This window comes from Caretta caretta, chromosome 3, assembly GCF_965140235.1.
Source record: "Caretta caretta isolate rCarCar2 chromosome 3, rCarCar1.hap1, whole genome shotgun sequence".
Taxonomy (NCBI): Eukaryota; Metazoa; Chordata; order Testudines; family Cheloniidae; genus Caretta; species Caretta caretta.
In genome coordinates this window covers 139,318,062-139,340,723 of record NC_134208.1, presented here as the reverse complement: position 1 = coordinate 139,340,723, position 22,662 = coordinate 139,318,062, and the positions used below count along the sequence as shown (strand labels likewise).

Below are 22,662 nucleotides of genomic sequence, written 5' to 3'. Positions count from 1 at the left end.
TGTAATATGGAGATTATTGGTTAAGGTTTCCATTCATTACAGGAGATGCATACAGTGAATGTTATGTGGTCTGATGAGTCAAGTGTGAGAATGAGAATCAGGATCCTTGTTATGAAATCCTGAATCTGTTGATGTCAGTGCCAAAAATCCCATTGATTTCAGTCAGGCCAGGGTTTCACTCTTGGTTTTCATACTCGTTTCTGTCACTGACTTCCTTTATCCTGGGCAAACCGCTCACTCTCCCTTGGCCTTAGTTTCCTTATCTTTAAAATGTGGATAACAAAACTTACCTACCATTGGAAAATGTTTGAGTTCCTCCAATGCAGATGTTAGAGAACATGAGGCATTTTAATATGTATATAATCAATTGTTTTTTATTTGATGATATTTTAAGATTATAGATCCCCATTTCTAGAGTTCATAACAGTCCCTAGCAGTTGTCTGGAGAGGAATGACAATATATGGAGCAAAAGGTTTACATTTGACATGAATATTCCTCACCATATACACTAATTAGACTAAACTGTCCCCTGGTGAACAGACCTTTCCCTTATAACTATTCAAAGGGAGGGATTAAAGTAAACTATAGGATCTTTCTCCTTTAAAAATACAGTTTAAACCATACAAACTAACAGTGCTTTATAAAAAGGTGTTGTGTTTGAATCAAAGTTTTTCTCTATTTGAAATAGCAAGCAGGGTTGCCAACTTTGGGTGGATGAATTCCTGGAGATTTCATCACATGACATAATCTTTGATTAAAGATTAATCTTTAATTTCTAGAGATTCCAGGACAATCCTGCAAGGTTAGCAACCCTAAAATTAGCAGGTGCCTTCAATACTTAAAATTCTAGGATGATGAGGAGGATGATTTGTTTTATGATAGAGCCAAGATAGAACTGTTCTTAGTTCCTTTGCTAAATTACTAGCAAAATACCAATGCAAATAAATGTAATATGGGGATATATACTTGGATTACAGGAGTTGGTTTTATACATTTTTATTAGCAGAAGGGGCCTGAATATAGATTGCTATGGTTAAATTTAGAAAGTAATATAAAAATATAATCCAGATTGGACAACATAAAATTGCTTACCTAGAGCCACTTTTCTCTTTTTATAAGCTTGTAATGACCTTATAGAGACAATCTGTTCTATACAAACCAATCAGTTTGGGTCTGTGATGATACTTTTGGTGCTAGATATGACCTTATTTCTCCAGCCACAGGACTGAATAGAACTGCCTGCCCAATTACAGATACATGTAGACCAAATGCTTTAAAATTGTAGTGATGTAAATTGGCAGCATTATTTCTGCCTGGGCTGATAAACACTATTTGATTTTCCCAAAACTATTCCGCAGCCCGCCTTCTTTCCAGCTATAAATAGGATGTCATGGCAAAGTAGCAAATAGGGAATGTTACCACTCATTCATGGCAAACCCCTTGACAGCCACTCCTCAGGAAAAATGAAATTTTTAACGACTGATAGGTCCTTCAGGTTTTCAACATTCCACTCAAAAAAGCTAATGTTTGATAATCTTCACTATGGAAATGGTTATCATACAAAATGCTTGTACTGCAACATCTCTGTAAATCTCCCAGTCAAAGCTTTCAATTGCCTGAAAATTGTAGAACATGTAATGGGGTTTTCAGGGGGGTTTTAATGTGTGTACCCTAAGGTATCTGTATTGTGAGGTACACAGCAGATAATTCTACTACAGTTGATGATTGAGGTGTGCAAAATAATTAGATAAAAACTCCACCACCTACTCAAACTCTGCCTAGGTTGGCAGTCACATGCATTTGGAAACCACAGTTCATGCACAGAGGAGATCATAAACATGGGCAGAGATTCTTTGCATAGCTCTGGGAGGTTCTTAACCAGCTGAGAGGTGAACAGCTAGTCTCCCCTTCCTTCTACACACACACACTTATAGTGAATCCCACGCCTCACTTACATACACCCCACTCTACAATATGCCCTGGATCTCTTGTTTCTTATTTCTATAGGCCCGCCCCCCTCTTCTGTTCTTCCTTCCTTGGATAAGTTAAACCCCTTTCCTAAGTCTTTAGGGTTCATACTTTTCCTCATCTCCAGGAGATTCTTCATGGTCCACTATTTAACCAGTTCTTAAATGCTGGGAAAGGTTGGGAGAGGAAGGAAAAGGATATAAACTAAATACTTGAATTGCAGAGATGCAAAGAGGCGTGTCACATATTTGAGATAAGACTAAGACCTATAGCATCCATTTAAGAAAAGGACAATGTTATTGCTCTGTCTGGAAGAACTGTTTGTTGGCTAAGAGAGAAAAGCTGCAACATATGGCTTACACATATCCAGTTCCACTCAAGGGATTGCTGTCCAAGACTCTGGGTGATATCACTGTTAGCTTGTTTTAGTACAGCTTTAGGGCTAAATTCAGACTCCTGCATTTACAGCCATGCAGACTCAGGGACTGGGAAGGTGTGTGCTTTGAGAGTGGCATGCCTAGAGTCAGTATGTCTCCATATGGATAAAGCAGGCATGATGCTGCCAAATACCTTGAGGAAACATATTTATTAGTGGGCCCTGCTGCATCTATTAAAAAAGGATTAGCATATGCTTCTGCTAATTTAGGCATAGAGTTGTGCATGGATTTTTGGGTGGGAGGGCATGTCTGTTTACCGCCATGCATGGGAGTGCTATGAGAAAGGCTCTCTGAGTCTCTCCCCAGGGTGGGCTGCCATTATTTAAGATTAACATTTAATCATTGGAACCTGGCAAAATGATCCTCAGTTTATGCAATGAGTTGTAATGTAAATTAACATCAGAGCTCTAGAACTGTGAATACCAATTAATTAGCAATGACAGACAAATGGAAAATATATTCCTGTGAAATATTTCAAAGGCATTTTAATTCTGCAGGGGGAACGATTTTTCATTTAGTAGCAATATTTCATGAACATTTTAATCAGAAATTTTTAGTTTTGACCATTTTTTTTGGAAATTTTGTTTTTTTCATTTTGCTTTTTCACTTTTCACTTTCCGCCTTTTTCTCTTTCACCACCTTTTCTCTCGTTGTTTTCCATTGTACCACTGAAAAGGTGTGGGTGGATGAGGAAAAACAGAGAGAGGGAAGGGAAGGAAAAATAAAACAAACAAACAAAAAATCCACTCTAAAAAAAGACAACATTTTTCATTTTCCAGTTCCATCAGGGGAAACAATTCAAAAACAAATATTTTGTGAAAATTTCTCAATTGGACAAAAGGCCATTATTCTGCAAAAAGATCTTCCCTGTGAAATAAAATGTGATGACCCCTGGGCAACATTGATGGGTTCTGAAGTCATCAAACCAGATTCATTGTGCTGTGAGGCCTTTGATGATGGTGGCTGGAAATACATAGTAAAACGAAGGGATATCCCAGAAGAGTTCCTTCTTTCTCCCCAAATGCAGGCTCAAACCAACACCAATACTGACATTTGACTATACTAATATGACATCTCAAATTTCATATTCGTGTATACATATGAATATTGTGTGTATATAAATACTAGAGCTGTCTGATTTTTTCATCGAACAAGGTTTTTCATTGAAATAGTCTTTTTCAAAAATGAATTATTTTCTTCATTACTTACAAAATATTAATAACTCTTAAAGATATCTTCCCCAACGATGTAAACAAAATTCTATTGAAATAAAAAAATTAATTTAGTTTGCAATGAAAGAAAAAAGTCAATAACATTTTAGATATTTTTTTAATGGAAAAATAAAGAAGTGCATTTTGAAGGCCTTGACAGTAATACAACTTTGAAATTTTGAATATTTGTGTGAAAACAGCCTGTCCTTTTTGACCAGCTCTAATAAATATCTACTAGTGAGTTGCCTAGAACCTTAACATATATTAATCACAAGTTCTGCAAAATCAGAGATTGAATGGGTCATAAAGAATGCAAAAACTTCTCACCTCTAAACGTTGATACTTCAGGTCGATGTGAGCATGTTCCTGGGGAAAGTAGGGCTGCCCTTTACCTGTTCCGTAGTTTTTCAATAATAATAATACTTCATTCTTCTTATCTGCCATTCTGGAACACTACACAAATACCATAAATAAGCATACAAAAGTAATTTGCCATTTTGATGCCTATTTCAAAATTGCTGGATTTACAGTACAGTGGATTTCCCAAGAAAGCATAAATAACCTTTACAAAACAGTGTCAGTCTAGGAATTGTATAATGCTTGCTTTGTCTAACCTGAATTCCCTGCTTTTTTGTTTTATTTTGTTTTATTCTATAGACACCCTATTTTTGGCCATCAAATTGTTGGGAGCCGGAAAATACAGACTATGGTCAGTGTGGATATCTATTCTCTTTCTATCAGGAGTCTTGTATTGTATGTATAAAAACATTATTAAAGGCTGTCTTGTTTAGCCATCCAACCATTAAAAACACTGTTGGTGTCTTGTTCAATCCCAGTGCAAGAACTGCTGATGCTCAGCTCAAGGTTGGCTTTGATTTTACAAAGTTTATTAAGTCAGAGGTCAAATATGAATGTGATCCAGGAATACAAAAATAGCATTGCATTGCTGTGCACGTTGTAAATACATATGGTGACAAAGTCTCAGTGAAACAGAAGGTACTTTAAAAGTAGTGATTCTTCCTTGCTGATGAGATTCAAACACATGCAAGTAACCCAGTTAGGACTCTTAAAACTCATAGTGGGCCAAACTTTCAAATATATGTGCATGTATGTATCAGTGCACATGTGGAAATCAGTTATTTGTTCCAGAGTAGCAGCCATGTTAGTCTGTATCCGCAAAAAGAACAGGTCACAAAGGTGCCACAAGTACACCTGTTCTTTTTGTAGTTATTTTTTCGTACACATGGCCACACAAATATGTGTGCATACATTCAGGTTCGCATGGATGGGAATGGCCATAACTGTGTACAATATGTTATTTCCTGCCATATGTAAGGAGGCCATTTGTCCAGTTTAAAGTCGGACAGTCCTAGAGTTCTGCCGTACTGTTCCTGTCCAGTAGAGACTTAGAACTGGACATGGCTTTGTCCATTGAAAATGAGAGTAGAAAATAGGAAGAGACTGTGGATGGAGGAGGATGCCAGAGGGGCGGGGGCTAATGTGGCACCTCCGTATGCAGTGGTACAAGCATGGGTGGACCAATGCAAGAAGGCTCACACACCGGGGCAGAGTCATGCAGGGGATGGGCTAGTGCAGGGGGCTGACATGGAAGGGGGTGGGGCTGCGTGTGTGGGCTAAGATAGGGCAGGGCCACATGGGCAGGCTGATGCAGGAAGGAAGAGGGGTTATATAGGCAGGGACGTGGAAATCCTATATTCTGAGGAGGTGTCAGGGCCACCCTAGCCATGCTTGCCATTTACACACATAAATTAGATGTGCCGTTATTTATGTGTACTTACATTTGAAAATCTGGGCATAGTTGGTAAAAAAAAAACACTATAAAATGACTGAAGCCAAGATTTTTCAAAAATGAGTATCTAAAGTTAGGTTCCTATGTCCACATGTATGCACCAAATTAAGTGTCCTGGTTATCCGTGAAACTGATCAACCAATAGCTCCCATTCATTTTAATGGGAGCTGTGGGGTACTCAGGACTTCTGGAAAAACAGCCCATTTATTTTGGTGACTAAATATCCTAACTTCAGGCACCCATTTTTAAAAAAATATCTTAGCTGAATGCTTTGGAAATTCAAGGTGGTATGCACTACAGTGTGTTCAACCTCAGTATTGGAGAGCTGTGGGCTACTGGAAACTGTCTAAGGTTGACAGTCAATCTAACATTCTGTTCTTATCTTCTCAGTTGACTTGTGTGATTTTTGGGTAAATCACTAAATCCAACAATTTAAAACCGAGGTGCCTAAAGTTAGGCATCTAAATAGCTAGCCCGATTTTCAGAAGTGATCAGCACCAACAATTCCCAAGTCTGAAAATGCTGATGATAGCCTCTCCAGGCCTCAGTTAGCCCTGTGTACAATGCGGGTAAAACTACTTGTAAACCACTAGCACAATGGAAGTCCAGGATATTGTTATGAATCTAATATTTAGACAGCTGTGATTAGTCACTCAGGCAGGAAGATATTTGATTCAGCACGTAATAATTCTTTCTTTCTTTCTTTCTTTCTTTCTTTCTTTCTTTCTTTCTTTCTTTCTTTCTTAGCAGTTTTTCACAGCTTTCCTTTAAGGGTTGTCCAATCTATCCACAGTCTCCTTGGTTATGGAATACCAGAAAATTATGAAACATGTTTCCAAGGGAAACCGAGCTGTTCACCAGAAAAAGCCTATGGGATAACTGGGGGAGTTAATAAATATGCTAAAAATGTCTGTTGGGACCCTTCACTCTCTAATAGTAGGTATGAGCCTGAAGTCAGCCTGAGAAAGTTGTTATTACTATCCACTGATGTTGATGGGGAGGTACAATGTCTAGCTGCCTTATTAAAGTGACCAGCTGAGAAAAAGCAATAATGCAGATTAAGAAAGAAACCGCAGAGTCAGAATCAGAATTAACAATTTGGGCAGGGGAGAGGGGTGGGTGAAGAGAGAGAGATTCTCCAGGGCATCAGAACCTCCACATAGTGATGTGCCAGGAGAGTTTATTTTTGCTAGGCTCCTCCAGTTATCATATAGACTTTACCACTACACAGCTCAGTTTCCTGTTTTTAGCATAGGAAGGCCATGATTTTAAAGGAAATTAGAAATCCTGTGTTGTGGAGTGCTGAGTTTTTAATGGTTTTCCATGGTATGTTAACCCTTTTGCTTATTAGGGTCTATCACCATGCATGGCCTGGAAGGGTGTTGAGATTTTCTGCTGAACATACAGCAATGATTTGAGCAAACAGATGCAATCTCAGTCCAGATAACTGGATCACCAAGCTATGATAGCTAACAAGAAATCTTTTTTCAAGATTAGCTAAATTCTAAGACTGCAGTGTTTAATTCTTGGACCTTAGGGCCCACATATTTTTAAACACTCAGTTGATGCCTGTAGGATTTCTGCACTCAAGATGGTGACAAAGCTAGACAGTTAAAAATTAAGGGTAAGTTTCTAACATTATTAGTCATGCTAAGAAATAACTTACTCCATTGATTACAGTGGCTGTAAACGAAAATACGGTCATTAAAAAAAATCAAAGAACCCAGGTATGTTCAAAGCATTATTTTTACTTACCAGTCATTTTTAAACTATGAATGCTTCTGGTGTTTCTGAAGGAGAGCTGACATTTTACTGCATAGCATTTAGGGCCTCATCCAATGAGTGCTCTGCTCATAACTTCCTCTTGGAACAGAAGAATGGCAATACCAGATCAGACCAGTGGTACATCTAATGCACTGATCCATCTTCAAAATTGGCCAGTAGTAGATTTTTCAGAGGAAGGTCTAAAACTCTCACAGTGGACAACTTTGCAATAATATCCGTATTGGGTAAACTTCTTCCCAATCCCAGGCAGTTAGAAGTTGTTTTATATCCTGAAGCGTAAGGGTTCATATTGTATTTATGATTTTTTATCGTAGTCTGTTTAATTACATATATTGAATATAGTGGGAGTTCTGAATGCAGACCACTTGCAAGATTGCACTGATAGTTTGTAACAAAGGAAGTGCTAATCAATAAGATTGAAATTCACCGTTCTGCAGAAGACCCACAAAAGTTCTATGAACCCCTGAAGTCCTATTTTGAGGGCAAAATAGGCCTTAAGTAGGATTTCAGTGTCTTAAAGGTCTTAGGGGATTTATGGTACTCAATGGGCCCTCTGCAGAAAGGCAAATTTCACCCCAAAAGAATTCAAAAGAGATGCTGCAGACTTTCACAGTAGTTCTGTTATTTACTAGTAAATGATGTATAGAAAATGTAGGTAATTAAACCAATTTTTAATAAACTTACATTAAAGCCATTGTGAGTATCTCCACACTCTGTCATGCAGTAGAATGTTCAGTGGTATTTCCTTTGTTACAGACTATGGGCCAGATCCTGAGCAGCCCTGTGCACTTGCAGCTCCACCTAAAATTAATAGAAGAGGCAGGTATCCCGTGCCTCTGAGAATCAGTCCCCTATCAAACAAGCAAGAAGGACACTTCTTCAATAATCTTTGTCTATCAGAGTTAATGACAATGTAAACAACTTTATTGGTGATTGATACAATTTTACAAGCCAATGAAAATCTTATACTAATTGTAAAAAAGAAAAAAAAGTAAATGTAGTTTCTCTTTAAATAAAGGCAGGCACGCCTACCATTACTCACCCAGTGCTGTACTGCTGCCCATGATGAAGAACAGTAACAATAAAATCATTAACCCTTAAGATAGAAATGAAATGAGGTTGAGACATTGCATTTGTTCCTTCATTACCAAGTTAACTCCAAAAATAAATTCTTTTTTAATCCTTTATAGAATATGTTAAAATCTATTCAACAATGTCACTTCATTTTCTGCTTTGTGTTAGCTAAGGGTATAAAATATTTTCATGATAAAGGTTTAGCTACAGGCCATGTGTGTAAAACAGATGATGTCCTTTCTTGACACATCCTTTAAAAAAAATTCCAAAAATATATTTCAGGAGGCGGCTGGCCAATTCCTAGAGCAGTGCTATAGGGAAGTGATGTGAACCCTGCTACTGTTACAGGCTTTAGACTTTTATCTTGTATCAAGGTGAAATATCTTGGCATCCATTTTGAAGGTGACTAGCTGCCCACTTTTTGGATGCTCAAACTGAGACATCTAAGAAGCCCTCCTAATTTTCAATAAGGAGGGCTTTAAACTAGGTTCACCGGGGGAAGGAGACCAAAGCCCTGAGGTAAGTGGAGAAGTGGGATACCGGGAGGAGGCACGAGTAGGAGCGCGTGAGATGGGAGGGCTCCTGCCTCATACTGAGAAAGAGGGGCAATCAGCAGGTTACCTCAAGTGCCTATATACAAATGCACGAAGCCTGGGAAACAAGCAGGGAGAACTGGAAGTCCTGGCACAGTCAAGGAATTATGATGTGATTGGAATAACAGAGACTTGGTGGGATAACTCACATGACTGGAGTACTGTCATGGATGGATATAAGCTGTTCAGGAAGGACAGAAAGGGCAGAAAAGGTCGGGGAGTTGCACTGTATGTAAGAGAGCAGTATGAGGTGGACGAGGCTTTCTTCCGGCAACTCGCAGAAGTTACTAGATCGCAGGCCCTGGTTCTCATGGGAGACTTCAATCACCCTGATATCTGCTGGGAGACCAATACAGCAGTGCACAGGCAATCCAGGAAGTTTTTGGAAAATGTAGGGGACAATTTCCTGGTGCAAGTGCTGGAGGAACCAACTAGGGGCAGAGCTCTTCTTGACCTGCTGCTCACAAACCGGGAAGAATTAGTAGGGGAAGCAAAAGTGGATGGGAACCTGGGAGGCAGTGACCGTGCAATGGTCAAGTTCAGGATCCTAACACAAGGAAGAAAGGAGAGCAGCAGAATACAGACCCTGGACTTCAGAAAAGCAGACTTTGACTCCCTCAGGGAACTGATGGGCAAGATCCCCTGGGAGAATAACATGAGGGGGAAAGGAGTCCAGGAGAGCTGGCTGTATTTTAAAGAATCCTTATTGAGGTTACAGGGACAAACCATCCCGATGTGTAGAAAGAATAGTAAATATGGCAGGCGACCAGCTTGGCTTAACAGTGAAATCCTTGCTGCTCTTAAATACAAAAAAGAAGCTTACAAGAAGTGGAAGATTGGACAAATGACCAGGGATGAATATAAGAATATTGCTTGGGCTTGCAGGAGTGAAATCAGGAAGGCCGAATCACACCTGGAATTGCAGCTAGCAAGAGATGTTAAGAGTAACAAGAAGGGTTTCTTCAGGTATGTTGGCAACAAGAAGAAAGTCAAGGAAAGTGTGGGCCCCTTACTGAATGAGGGAGGCAACCTAGTGACAGAGGATGTGGAAAAAGCTAATGTACTCAATGCTTTTTTTGCCTTTGTCTTCACGAACAAGGTCAGCTCCCAGACTACTGCACTGGGCAGCACAGCATGGGGAGGAGGTGACAAGCCCTCTGTGGAGAAAGAAGTGGTTCGGGACTATTTAGAAAAGCTGGACGAGCACAAGTCCATGGGGCTGGATGCGTTGCATCCGAGAGTGCTAAAGGAGTTGGCAGATGTGATTGCAGAGCCATTGGCCATTATCTTTGAAAACTCATGGCAATCGGGGGAGGTCCCAGATGACTGAAAAAAGGCTAATGTAGTGCCCATCTTTAAAAAAGGGAAGAAGGAGGATCCTGGGAACTACAGGCCAGTCAGCCTCAACTCAGTCCCTGGAAAAATCATGGAGCGGGTCCTCAAGGAATCAATTCTGAAGCACTTAGAGGAGAGGAAAGTGATCAGGAACAGTCAGCATGGATTCACCAAGGGCAAGTCATGCCTGACTAATCTAATTGCCTTCAGTGATGAGATAACTGGCTCTGTGGATGAAGGGAAAACAGTGGACGTGTTGTTCCTTGACTTTAGCAAAGCTTTTGACACGGTCTCCCACAGTATTCTTGCCAGCAAGTTAAAGAAGTATGGGCTGGATGAATGGACTATAAGTTGGATAGAAAGCTGGCTAGATTGTCGGGCTCAACGGGTAGTGATAAATGGCTCCATGTCTAGTTGGCAGCTGGTATCAAGTGGAGTGCCCCAGGGGTTGGTCCTGGGGCCGGTTTTGTTCAATATCTTCATTAATGATCTGGAGGATGGTGTGGATTGCACCCTCATCAAGTTTGCAGATGACACTAAACTGGAAGGAGAGGTAGATACGCTGGAGGGTAGGGATAGGATACAGAGGTACCTAGACAAATTGGAGGATTGGGCCAAAAGAAATCTGATGAGGTTCAACAAGGACAAGTGCAGAGTCCTGCACTTAGGACAGAAGAATCCAATGCACCACTACAGACTAGGGACCGAATGACTCAGCAGCAGTTCTGCAGAAAAGGACCTAGGGGTTACAGTGGACGAGAAGTTGGATATGAGTCAACAGTGTGCCCTTGTTGCCAAGAAGGCCAATGGCATTTTGGGATGTATAAGTAGGGGCATAGCGAGCAGATCGAGGGACGTGATCGTTCCCCTCTATTCGACATTGGTGAGGCCTCATCTGGAGTACTGTGTCCAGTTTTGGGCCCCACACTACAAGAAGGATGTGGAAAAATTGGAAAGAGTCCAGCGGAAGGCAACAAAAATGATTAGGGGACTGGAACACATGACTTATGAGGAGAGGCTGAGGGAACTGGGGATGTTTAGTCTTCAGAAGAGAAGAATGAGGGGGGATTTGATAGGTGCTTTCAACTACCTGAAAGGGGGTTCCAAAGAGGATGGCTCTAGACTGTTCTCAGTGGTAGCAGATGACAGAACAAGGAGTAATGGTCTCAAGTTGCAGTGGGGGAGATTTAGGTTGGATATTAGGAAAAACTTTTTCACTAGGTGGGTGGTGAAACACTGAAAAGTGTTACCTAGGGAGGTGGTGGAATCTCCTTCCTTAGATATTTTTAAGGTCAGGCTTGACAAAGCCCTGGCTGGGATGATTTAGTCGGGGATCGGTCCTGCTTTGAACAGAGGGTTGGACTAGATGACCTCCTGAGGTCCCTTCCAACCCTGATATTCTATGATTCTATGATTCAGAAAGTGCTGAGCATTCAACCTCTGAAAATCAAGGTCCTTTAAAATGTCTCAGATTAGGCACCCAGAATCACTAGTCATGTTTAAACCTGTAAGTCCTTGGCTTTCATTTAACTGATTGTTTCAGTTTTAAAGTTATGTACAGTGGGACCCAACCATGCTGGAAAGTTTCTCCCATGCAAAGTTCCACTGAATTCAGCAGGACTTGGTGCTTAAGTAAAGGTGTGGATCCTTTGCAGTAATTTAGATTGTTGGTGGAGTTTGAGTAGTTCTGCATCCTCTCTGTATTGGATAGAGTTCCTGTCTTATGGCTTGTTCATGTGGCTATTAAAACTATGATTTCACAGTTTAGAAAGCTGGCTCTGCTTTATATTGTTGCTCTAGAGTGAGTGAGCGCACTAATGGCTGAACATACTTGTACTCTGATACAACAATTTATTCTGCAAATTAAACTGTTATATGCCCACTTCCCCTCTTATTTAAAATTTAATTTAGTAGATTAATAGAGGTTTTCTGGCAAATTAAAAACACTTTTGTGTCATTGAGAGTTTATGAAATACTGAGGCTATTTATGTTCATAGTCAGACGGATCAGGGTTCATCTCAGTTTGGCCAAATCTAATAAATGTTAATCCATGTGCATATGGCATCAATTCTCATGAGGCTTGTCAATTCCTTTCTTGGGTTTAGTGACTCACAGCTGTTGGAAATTTGAGGAATTTAATTCTCCCACATTCTCTTGTTTAAATGTGATATATAAGAAAGATAAAAGGCAGATAAAATTTCCAAGGTTCACAGGTAATTACAGTCTATGTAAATACAACAAATAATTGTAACAATGTAGAAAACAGTATTTTGGAGGGAGGAGGAGGAGGCGGTAATAAGAAATGTTTCAGGAGAAAGGTGAATAGAAGTGGGTGAAATTATAGAATGGATTGAGCAGAGGAAAAGTGAGAGTTGGAGGGGATTTAATTTTTGTTCTAGAGTTAGGAGCTGTAGTTCAAGAGAAGAGATGGATATGAGCTATCAGGGAATCTTCAAATAGGTAAAACGAGATGGGGAAGCTGTTCTGGATTATGGGGACAAAAGGAGACAGATATGTGCCTTTGAATGTGAAGAAACAAGTTGGAAACAGTGGAATGGGCTGAATTACAATGATAATTTCAGAAAGGGAGTTGGGCAGTGCTCAGTGGGGGGGGGGGGGGCAAATGTTTTAAGTCTGTGAGAGAGGTAATGTACTGGTTCCTGAAATGGACTAAAGGTCAGGTAATGTGTTCCCATTTTATGGTATAAATGAGGCGATTAGCTGGTATATTTTGGACAAAACAAAGTTAGAAGAATTAGTAGTATGGACTGAAGAAGTCCATAAAGGAAATTATTCCACTAGTTCAGGCCAAGAAGAGAGGAAGACATGCATAAGAGCTTCAGCAAAGGGGTTGAGATAGTGTCTGCTGTGAACAGGACAGTATTTTGTGGGTGATGGTAGGCAAATATATAGATCTAGGCAACGTGAAAAACAAAAGATTCCTGAGTCTAAAAGAATATGCAGCTTCTTCTGCACTAGAGGTGAAGTCCAGGGAATAGTAGTGGTTAGGATGAGAGGCTTTTACCAATTACAGTGTAGGCCAGGGGTAGTCAATTATTTTTTATCAAGGTCCAAATTTCTTAGTAAAGGTATAGTCAAGGTCCAGACTCTGGAGAAAACAATAAAAAACTCCAAACAATAATGATGATAATAAGTAAAAAAGATGTTGGGGTCTGTTCAAAAGTGTCTGACGGTCTGGATTTGGCCAATGATCCACCTATTGACTACCCCTGGTTTAGGCTATCAATCTGGGGTGGCTTCCTCTGCGTGGGTGCTCTGTGTGGAAGGCAGCACAGGGAGCCTCTTTGCCCTTTCCCTAGGACACTTGATCTCATGAGAAAGCAATAATTTGTGCTCCCCTGTGCAGGGGTATAGCATCACCAGAGAGGACAAGTTGTTGGGTCAGAGTCTGGTAATGGTCCCACTTTCCTGGAACCAGACAGAACCTTGAGATCTGCTCTATAGGGAGCATGCACTGCACCCTTTCATCCTCTTCCTCTCCTGTCTGGGAGCTTTCAACTTGCTCCTCTTTAGGTAGTAACACATCAATGGCACTGCCATTCCTGCAGTACATGGCCTTCTATCCCCAGTCAGGCTCTGCCAGTAGGTGCCGTAACTTGCCCAACTCAGTTGGGAAGTTCTGGCGGATGAGAAAAGCAGAGAGTAAGAAACGGTGACAGATTGAATGTAATAGAGATTGGGAGAGAAGCCAAGGCAAAGCAGGATGTCCATAGTGTTTGAGGGAGAGAAAGCTACCAGCATCTGAGTTAGGACTTGTTGTTCTTGAGAGAGTTCTGGAGGAAGAGTTATACTGCTGGATGTACCACAGGCGTTCGGTATGACCTGTGTAAATCATAGACTGTATTTCATCTTCCTTATCTGTACAATGCAAATAATTCTTCACAAGGGTGTTGTGAGGCTAAACTAATGTGTGCTAAGTGTACTGAGATTCTCAGATGAAAGGTGCTATTAAAGTGTGAAATATTATTGTTATTTCTAGCTCTAATTATGTTAGACCAGGAAGACACCACTGTTTCTCAAGACACTGGCCATTCAAATAGCTGAAGAAGGTTTTTAGGTGCTTGGTTAGTGGGAAAGGGAAAAAATTGGGGAAAGGGATTAAATAAGTGGATATTGATTGATAGTGGCATCACTGCTGTTGTAGGATAGAAGAGAGGGAAGATTATAGAAGATGAGGACAGGATAAGTTCACAGAGATAGAATGGGCAGGAGATTGCAGGCTTGGGTTCTGGAGAGTCAAAGGAAGGAACTGGATTTTCAGGACTCCACTGATTCTGACTGAAAAGAAAAAAAATGGTTGTAAAGTGATATGAAAGTTCATGTGTCAGACTTGGGCTGGTGAGGTACTTGCTTCTTCACGTGTGTGCAGGGGGGCAGGGAATTTAGCAGGTAGAAGACATGAGGTTAGAAGACTATAAAAACAACCAAGCAAATAGGCTGCAGTCAACTACAAATGCTAGTGAGTTAAATGTTACAGAATGCCAGACAAAGAATACTATGTGGAGAATCAGAAATGAATGGATAGTTCAGAATGTCCCTCAATGGTATTCTCTTCTTACAAAAATTCATTTAAGTTTTTCATCTTGTTAACAGATTAGTTCAGTGTTTTGCATTTGGTTACAAAAATGCAGATCTGGGTAAAAAATAGAGAAACAGATGTAAAACTAAATTGGCATACAGTTTCATGCTGGCAAAGATCAAATATATCTGTACAAAATTTTGAGAGAGCTTGGAATTTACTTGACAGGGCAGTTGACAGGACAAGCTATCAATAGCTTCAATACAGAGCTTCACTTCCCCATTGATATAACCAATAACCTTTAGCTTTCTCTCATGTGCTGTTTGTCTCTATTTTAATTCAAATGTACCTGTAGAGAACAGACCTTTTGTTATCCTTATCTGTCAAACAAAAGGAAAATCTGTGGATCAGAAATCTGAAGGTGACACTAACTAAACTTCTTGTGCAACTTCTATAACTCTAAGCATAATTTGGCCTTATATAAAAGATATCCATCAAATTCCACATGTGTACTTGCAGCGAAATTCTACTTTTGCATTTTCAGAATCGCAAATATGCGCTTCACCTGAATAATGAGTTTAAAAAAAATTCTTGATTTTTGGGAAGAGCATTGAGCCAACTTCTGTTGGTGAAAGAGACAAGCTTTCAAGCTCCACAGATCTTCTATTGAATTAACTCACACAGCAAAATGATAAAAGACAAAAACACCATATCACCCATGGGCAAGCACTTCTCACAAAATGATCACTCCATATCTGACCTCTCAGTCCTCATCCTCAAAGGAAGCCTGCACAACACCTCAAAATATGAGGCTAGGAACTTAAATTCATCATTTTGCTAGACATTATAAATCATGGTCTTAATAAAGGCACTGAATTTATGTCTTATTACAACAATCTGTAACCTATTAACTCCCATTTTATGTCCTTATGACTGCAAAGGATTTAACTGGCTGCTTCACCTTGAATAGTCTCTTAAAATATATATTAACTACTTAAGTGATACAATCTGTTCCACCTTGTGTTTATCTGTGGCTCTCTGAGCATCTTTCCTAGACCTGAAAAAATGTGTAGCTTGAGACCATGTCTTTTTCACAAATTGAAGTTGATCCACTAAAAGATATTACCTCACCTGCCTACTATGAATGTTCATTACTCTTTTATCCAGGCTGAATTACAATAAAATAAGGAAATAATCCCCAGTGGCAGTATACCACTTTTCTCTCTCTCTCTCTCTTTCTCTCAGTAAAGTGGAGACTGAAAGCTTCAGCTATCAGGGATTCTTTATGAAATGGGAGAGAAGGCAAAAAAAAGTCTATCTTTTTGCATTGCCCTGCCGAATTCAAGTGGCAATTTTCTTTTCCAGAGTTTTTCTTTCTAGAGATATTGTCTTTCCCAATCAGAGCTAAATTCAGTCATGGTACTGCTGAACTTGGCCTGTCATACCTCAGTTGCATCTGCAGAACATAACTTATACTAGGTAAATGCAAGCACAGACAGGCAATTGCAATCATAAGCCACACTTTTGTTCAGCTTAATTTTCCATGTGGAACGTGTTTGTCTACTTATTTTGCATTCACACTTTAAAATGCCTGTTTGAAAACTTGACCTGTTGTCTCAAACTTTCTTTCTCTAGTAGGCAGTCATTTTACTAATCTCTTTCCACTGAATAATTTGGCAAGTGGGAAGCATTCAGAGTAAACCTCTGTAATTTTTTTAACCAGATCTCAAGCAAGGGTCCTAGGAAAACTGCCAAACCATAAGCAACCTGTTTTGAGAACTATTGAGCACCCACAGCTTGCACTGACTTCAGTGGGAGCTGCCTGGGTCCAGCATCTCTGAAAAATCAGTCCATAAATATGAGCCAGTGGCTTGGAGCAGGCATGGCAGCAGAGCATGAATATTCTGAAGCATTAATAGAAATTTGTTTCTTAAAATGTAGTTCCTCAGTGCTACTTGTGGATGAGTAATATGGCTCTGCATAGCAATACAGTTTGAATTCATAGAATCCACAGCTGGGAATAAGACCTCTTAGGTCATCTGACCCATCTCCCTGACGTTGTAGGTTTGGTTCTTAGAATGGTATTACTGGTATTAGTGTCTTGCACTGTCCAATTTTATATATCGAGCTGTGGGGCTTGAACACTTCTCTTGGGAGACATCCACACCTTGATAAAATCTTACTGACAAATGCAATCTTTCATACTTTTAGCCCATTGTTCCTAGTCATTAGTAATGATAAAATAACCATTAGCTTTTGGGTAGTGATTTTCTTCCAGGGATCTCACACAACTTTACAAAGCTAAGTAAGTAGCATTTAACCTCATTTTACTGGTGAGAAAACTAAGATACAAATGTAAGTGACTTGCCCAGGGTCAGACAGAGTCAACTGGAATGAGATCTTAGTCTCCAGACTTCTGTTCAGTTTTGTGCCCTAACTACTGGGTCCTTAAGTCTCCCTTACTAGGTACAGCATCGTGTTAACGTTGTTGTACCTGAACAGTGTTGCAGTTCTGTATCTTTTTAATGTAAAACAACTGAATGCTATAGAAATTGGCAGCATATACAGAATATCCTAGCCAGTAGCTTGGTGTAAGGACTGGCTAAAATGATAATCTATTAGCATGTAGATTAAACCCACAATGGGAAAGCCCTGATGCTCGGCACACACAAAATGAGACTGGACAAAATGCTAGTACATGTGTTCAAGGGAGCAAATGGGTATTAGCATGGAGTTGGACTAGACCTACAAGGTTTTTTCCCAGTTCTAGATTCTGTGAATTCAAACCCCATTGTATTGCTGTGCAGAACTACATTAGTCACTAGGAACCACCTCTGACACATAAATGATTCAGTGAAAGTCTCCGTTCAAAGCTTGCTGGAACCAAGATGCCCTGTGTTTTGTCCTGAAGCCTGCCAAATTTTGATGCAGGTAGACGACCACATGGAAGGCTGTCCATCGGTGCGAGACCTCTGCTGTCCTTCTACCTGTCTTAGTGAACCTTTATCTTAGGAATCAGCAATTGACATGCCTTAGCTGATGTTAACCAGGTCAGCAGAATATAGGAGGAGAGGCAGCTTTTCATAGTCCCTGGTCCCAAGAGTAACTCCAAAGTGCAAGGCTCTTTAACACAGAACTGTAATTTTTTTCTGTCTCGTAACTGTGGCACTTAGGTTATAAGAACAAGAAGTTATAGCTGAGAATTCTCTTCTGCAGCCTGTCCAGGTTGTTTGCCAACGTTTTCATAAATGTGCATAGGAAAAGTTCTCTGGAACTTTCTAATCAAATGTGACCCAAATAGCTGTTTTTAAACATCTGTTTGCTGTTGCATTACTATAAATGCATTGTTAATCTAGGTTTAAATCCTGGCCTTTATCCATATAAGTAATGTAATTTCTTATAGAAAGAATAAATATAAAGATTTATAAATATAATTCACAATTTTCAGAATTACTTTCAAATCACTGCTTTGAATAAACTAAACTGATTTGACTGTTTCATTATTAATATGAAAATTAAATCTGCTAGTCTATTAATAGGGAGCTAACAAAAGACATGGGAGTGATTTTATTTGGGAGTGGTATACGGCCATGGGGAACTCCAAAACCATTGAAGCCTGAGATAACTGAACATCTCCAGACTTATGTAAGAGGGTGTAATTGCATTGTAGATACTTGAGACTAAATGATGAAAGTTATTGTGCCCAGTTTGTTCACATAAAAATTGGCATTTTGTTTTTTATGCTTAAGTGGAAAATGAAACCTGAGTTAAGTAAGCATCCTAGAGACCAGAAATAATGAATTGCTTTATAGAAGCATCAGTGACGTAAAGATGGAATAATTTGTACTGTAAATGGTGGTGATACTTAAATTGGGCACTTGTTACAGATTTGTCTATTGGCAGTGCAGATTTACTCTAATCCTTTATCTGGCACATTCAAAGATTGCTAATTTATCTGTCCTCAGGACAGCATCTGTTTGAATTCTGTAGACCTTATTTTAACTTTTATTCTTTTGCCCTGGTAATACTGAATGTATGCATATAACTCTTATTGACTCTGAAGCCAGAATTTGGTCCTATAGCTAACATTAGCTGCACATGTATTCTGAGAAATAGGTGAAGGTAACATCTGTAAATTCTCATGACTTATGTTTGTGATTAAATTAACCTATATCAGGCACTCTTAAACCAAATAAAGTGTCCATGCTAGGGTTTTTTTTTCATAATTTCATAATCATTTTTATATTTTTTTCCAATCAAAACCATTTGGCAAAATCAATACAAAATGTTAGTATAATTGAATCTTTATTTTTGGCTGAAAAAAGATTTTCACAAAAATATTTAACCATGCCATTGAAAGACACACTTAAAAATAATCTCTTGTAAAGATTTTCTCCTTCTCTTCTGCCTCACAGACATTCAGCCTGGCCCTCAATTTCTTGTGATTTAAAATTCTCAGTGATTCACTGGAATCTTGCATAAAGATAACAATGTCATCCCCATGGTAGTAGTGTAGATGGGTTCCTCTGATCCTACTATGTGGGGTCTTCTATTGAGGTGTTATTAGGCCTAATTGTAAAGCCCACCCTGAACCCAACTAGACCGCAAGTAACCTAACCTGATCCAAACCCAAATATGTCAAGTCATTGTCATATCTGACCTGACCTGACACTTGTAGTTGGGTTTTATTGGATTCAAGCTGGGTTGCAAGGTCAGACGCAGAGGCTGTGACATTGCAAACGGACCATGTGCTTCTGCTATTCACAAACATACACTACTCCCCCTCCCTGCCCCACAGCCACCCCAGAGAACCCAGGGACACCAATACCTACACCCTGGTGAGGCCGCAGCCCCCTGGACCACCCAGACCACAGCCAGGGCAGTCAGGAGGTTGGACAGCCCCCTCACTGTGCAGACACAGAGTAACCCCTGTCTTCTTTACCTCCACTGCCACCTCCTGCCTGGCCCTGCTGCAAGAATCCAGGCACGGGGAGGGGGTCAGAGTGGGAGGGGCATCGACCTTGGGATGATGTGGTGGTGCATGATCGATAGCCACTTACAGATCCCCCCGATCACTACCTCAGGTTTCCTGAATTGTTGCAGCAAGGGCACCATAAAATACTCCATGCTGGGCAGTCAGGGTTTGGCCCAGGGTGGGGCAGGGCAGAGGATGCCCACTGCAGGGTCCTGGCTGGCCACACTGCTGCACTTGCAGGTAAGCCATGTTGTGTGTCTATCTCCCTCATCTGGAAACAGCTGATGTGAGTGCAGCACTGCCTACCCTGGTGGTGCCACCTCCACCAGCCACTGGCCCTTGCCTCCCCCCTCCCTCCCCTGCCATCTTCTTGGGCCTAATTTTAAAGCCTGAATCTGAACCTGGCCTGAGTCAACCCTTTTTCCAGTCTAACTTGCACCCAACACTTGTAGTTGATTCCCATTGGGTTCAGATCAGGTTGCAAGTCTGTAGTCTTCAAAGACCCAGTCCTGGTACCATTGCAATCAGTGGGAGTTTTGTCACTTACTCCAGTGGAAGCTTGATCAGGCTCTATCTGAGCAACTAACTAACTTCATGGCCTTAAACTTTTAGAATGGGAGCTGTGGATTTTCCACTAAATGAGTGTATGTAATGTATAAAATTAGTTCTCTTCCTTGTTCATAGTGTGAAACCTCATAATTATCTGTATGGTTTTCTTTAAAAATAAAATAAAAAAACTGAACCCCGCAGGGGCTTTACATGAGCTTTAAATGATAATTAAGCAGTTGAGAGTTGAAAATGGCTAAACCCTGAAAATGGCTTATTGTGGCTGAATATATTTAAAAGCTGTTGCCAAGAGGCAACATACATCAGTGAGACATGTTCAGTGATTTTACTGCTGAGTTGTCAAGTTGCCCACATTTTGTAACTCAGTTATTGTGGGTGAGATTTTCAAAAACAACATAGCAATTCATTAGCTCAATTCCCACTGAAGTTGAGGGGTACATCTACACCCAGGCCCAAAGACTTGTGCTAACAGGGTGTGCTAACGTCAGCTAAAAATTGCTGTGTAGATGGCACTTTGAAGTTGTGGCTCGGACTGGAATTGGGGCTGTCAAGCCCCTCCCCGCTCCAGACTTCAGAGTTCACGCTTCAGCCCAAGCTGCAACTTCAAAGCACCGTGTGCACTATTATATTTAGAGTAATAGTGTGAGCCCCACTGGCATAAGTGGAATGGAAATGGGATGGGAGGCTCATTCCTAGATGATGTGTAGATGGGCCGAATAGTTGAGTTATCATTGTTTTAAATAGATTCTTATCTTATTGCCCAGACAGATGCGGGTTTAAAGTGGGGCTTATGTCTAGTAGTTTGGAAAAACCGTCACTGCATGTTGGGTGCCTCAGAAAGCACGACCCTACTGAAAATAAGCAAACAGAAAAGTAAGTTCAGGGGAAGAGAACAAACATACTAATATAAATACCTAGCTCTTATGTGGCACTTTTCACCAGTAGACCTCAAAGTGCTTTATACAGCAGGGCAGTGTCATTATCCCCATTTTACAGATGGAGAATGGAGGCATAGAGAGATGCAGTGACCTACCCAAGGTCACCCAGTACTCAAGTGGCAGAAATGAGACTAGAATCCAGGTCTTATGGGTTCCAGTCCAGCGCTCTATGACATCCCTTTGAGTGTGGCATTATTCTGTTTCCTTGTACATTTAAATTACTGGTCATCTAAATTTGTGGAACATTGCTCATTGATACGGTCTTTAAAAACGTTGCTACTCAAGCTCTGTTTTTCCATGGTACTCCAATCTGTTCTAAATCATATGTTAGTGCTACAACTATATAATTTGTTTTACTGGAAGGCAATCACATTGATTGCAAAATCATGTTAAAGTATACAAGCATTAAAATAAGATTGTATGTTGCAGTCCATGTTTAGCAAACTGAGATTACGAATCAGGCTTTGTTACATTATATATCATTTGTTTTTATGTCAAGTAATTTTTATGAAGTACTCTGTTGCATTCGGTTACTTCCAATGAGATTGTGGCTTTATTGTAAGAGATGCTGAAAATGAATGGGCCAAATTCTGATTTTTCACCAGTGACAATCCAGTTTTTGACTGCTTTGAACTAGTTTGTAGCTGGTGGCAGAATTTGCTTCATGATTGGCCCTAAGGATGTTTAGGACCCTATCTTGTCACTTATGCAGTCACATATGCCATATGTAACTTAGAGTTTAGCACATGATGCTGTTTGGTGAATAGGTTTGGTTCTCCTCAGTGCAATTAGTAGTATTCTGAAGGTTTCAGAGTAACAGCCGTGTTAGTCTGTATTCACAAAAAGAAAAGGAGTATTTGTGGCACCTTAGAGACTAACACATTTATTTGAGCATAAGCTTTCGTGAGCTTATGCTCAAATAAATTGGTTAGTCTCTAAGGTGCCACTAGTATTCTAAAGGCTTTCCATAGAGCCAAATGACCAGTTTGTAGAGCAGAACAGTTTCCAAGGTTACTGCACCTCTGACCACATGGTGGTCTCCTTGTGGGCATCCCACCTATTTAAATTTGTCAACTTGACCCCTCACCCCCCAAAAAAAAGTATATGTAAAAATAAGAGGCCTTTGTTGTTAAAAGCATTCCTACAGATCATACTTCCAGCTCTAGCTATGTATGCATGCACAGCAGAAACGTGAATTCAAAATAGTGGGCACTCTGGTCTGCCTCTCCATAGGAGTAGTTTATCTTCTATATTTGGTGGGACAGCTCCAGTCAGGCCAATGGGGGCGTGCACTGGAGGTGCAAATTCTGTGCCTGCCAGAGTCTTGTATTTTGGGGGGGGGGTAATGCCCCCCCCCCAATTATGCCCATGTGCCTCTCACCTTGTTGTTGAACCAGCTATTTATGACTGACTGCTTTGGAAGAAAGG

General features: G+C 40.3%; 1 protein-coding gene across 10 annotated transcripts in view; it reads left to right on the top strand.

Moving 5' to 3' along the window:
* The window catches only part of RGS7 (regulator of G protein signaling 7), a 421,085-nt gene that overhangs the window by 330,426 nt on the left and 67,997 nt on the right, over positions 1 to 22,662 (top strand). For all 10 annotated transcript variants that reach the window (XM_075126939.1, XM_075126940.1, XM_075126941.1 and 7 more), the window contains one exon: positions 4,275 to 4,326. In XM_075126939.1, coding sequence (XP_074983040.1) covers positions 4,275 to 4,326 — 52 coding nt within the window. The remainder of the gene's footprint in view (positions 1 to 4,274; positions 4,327 to 22,662) is intronic.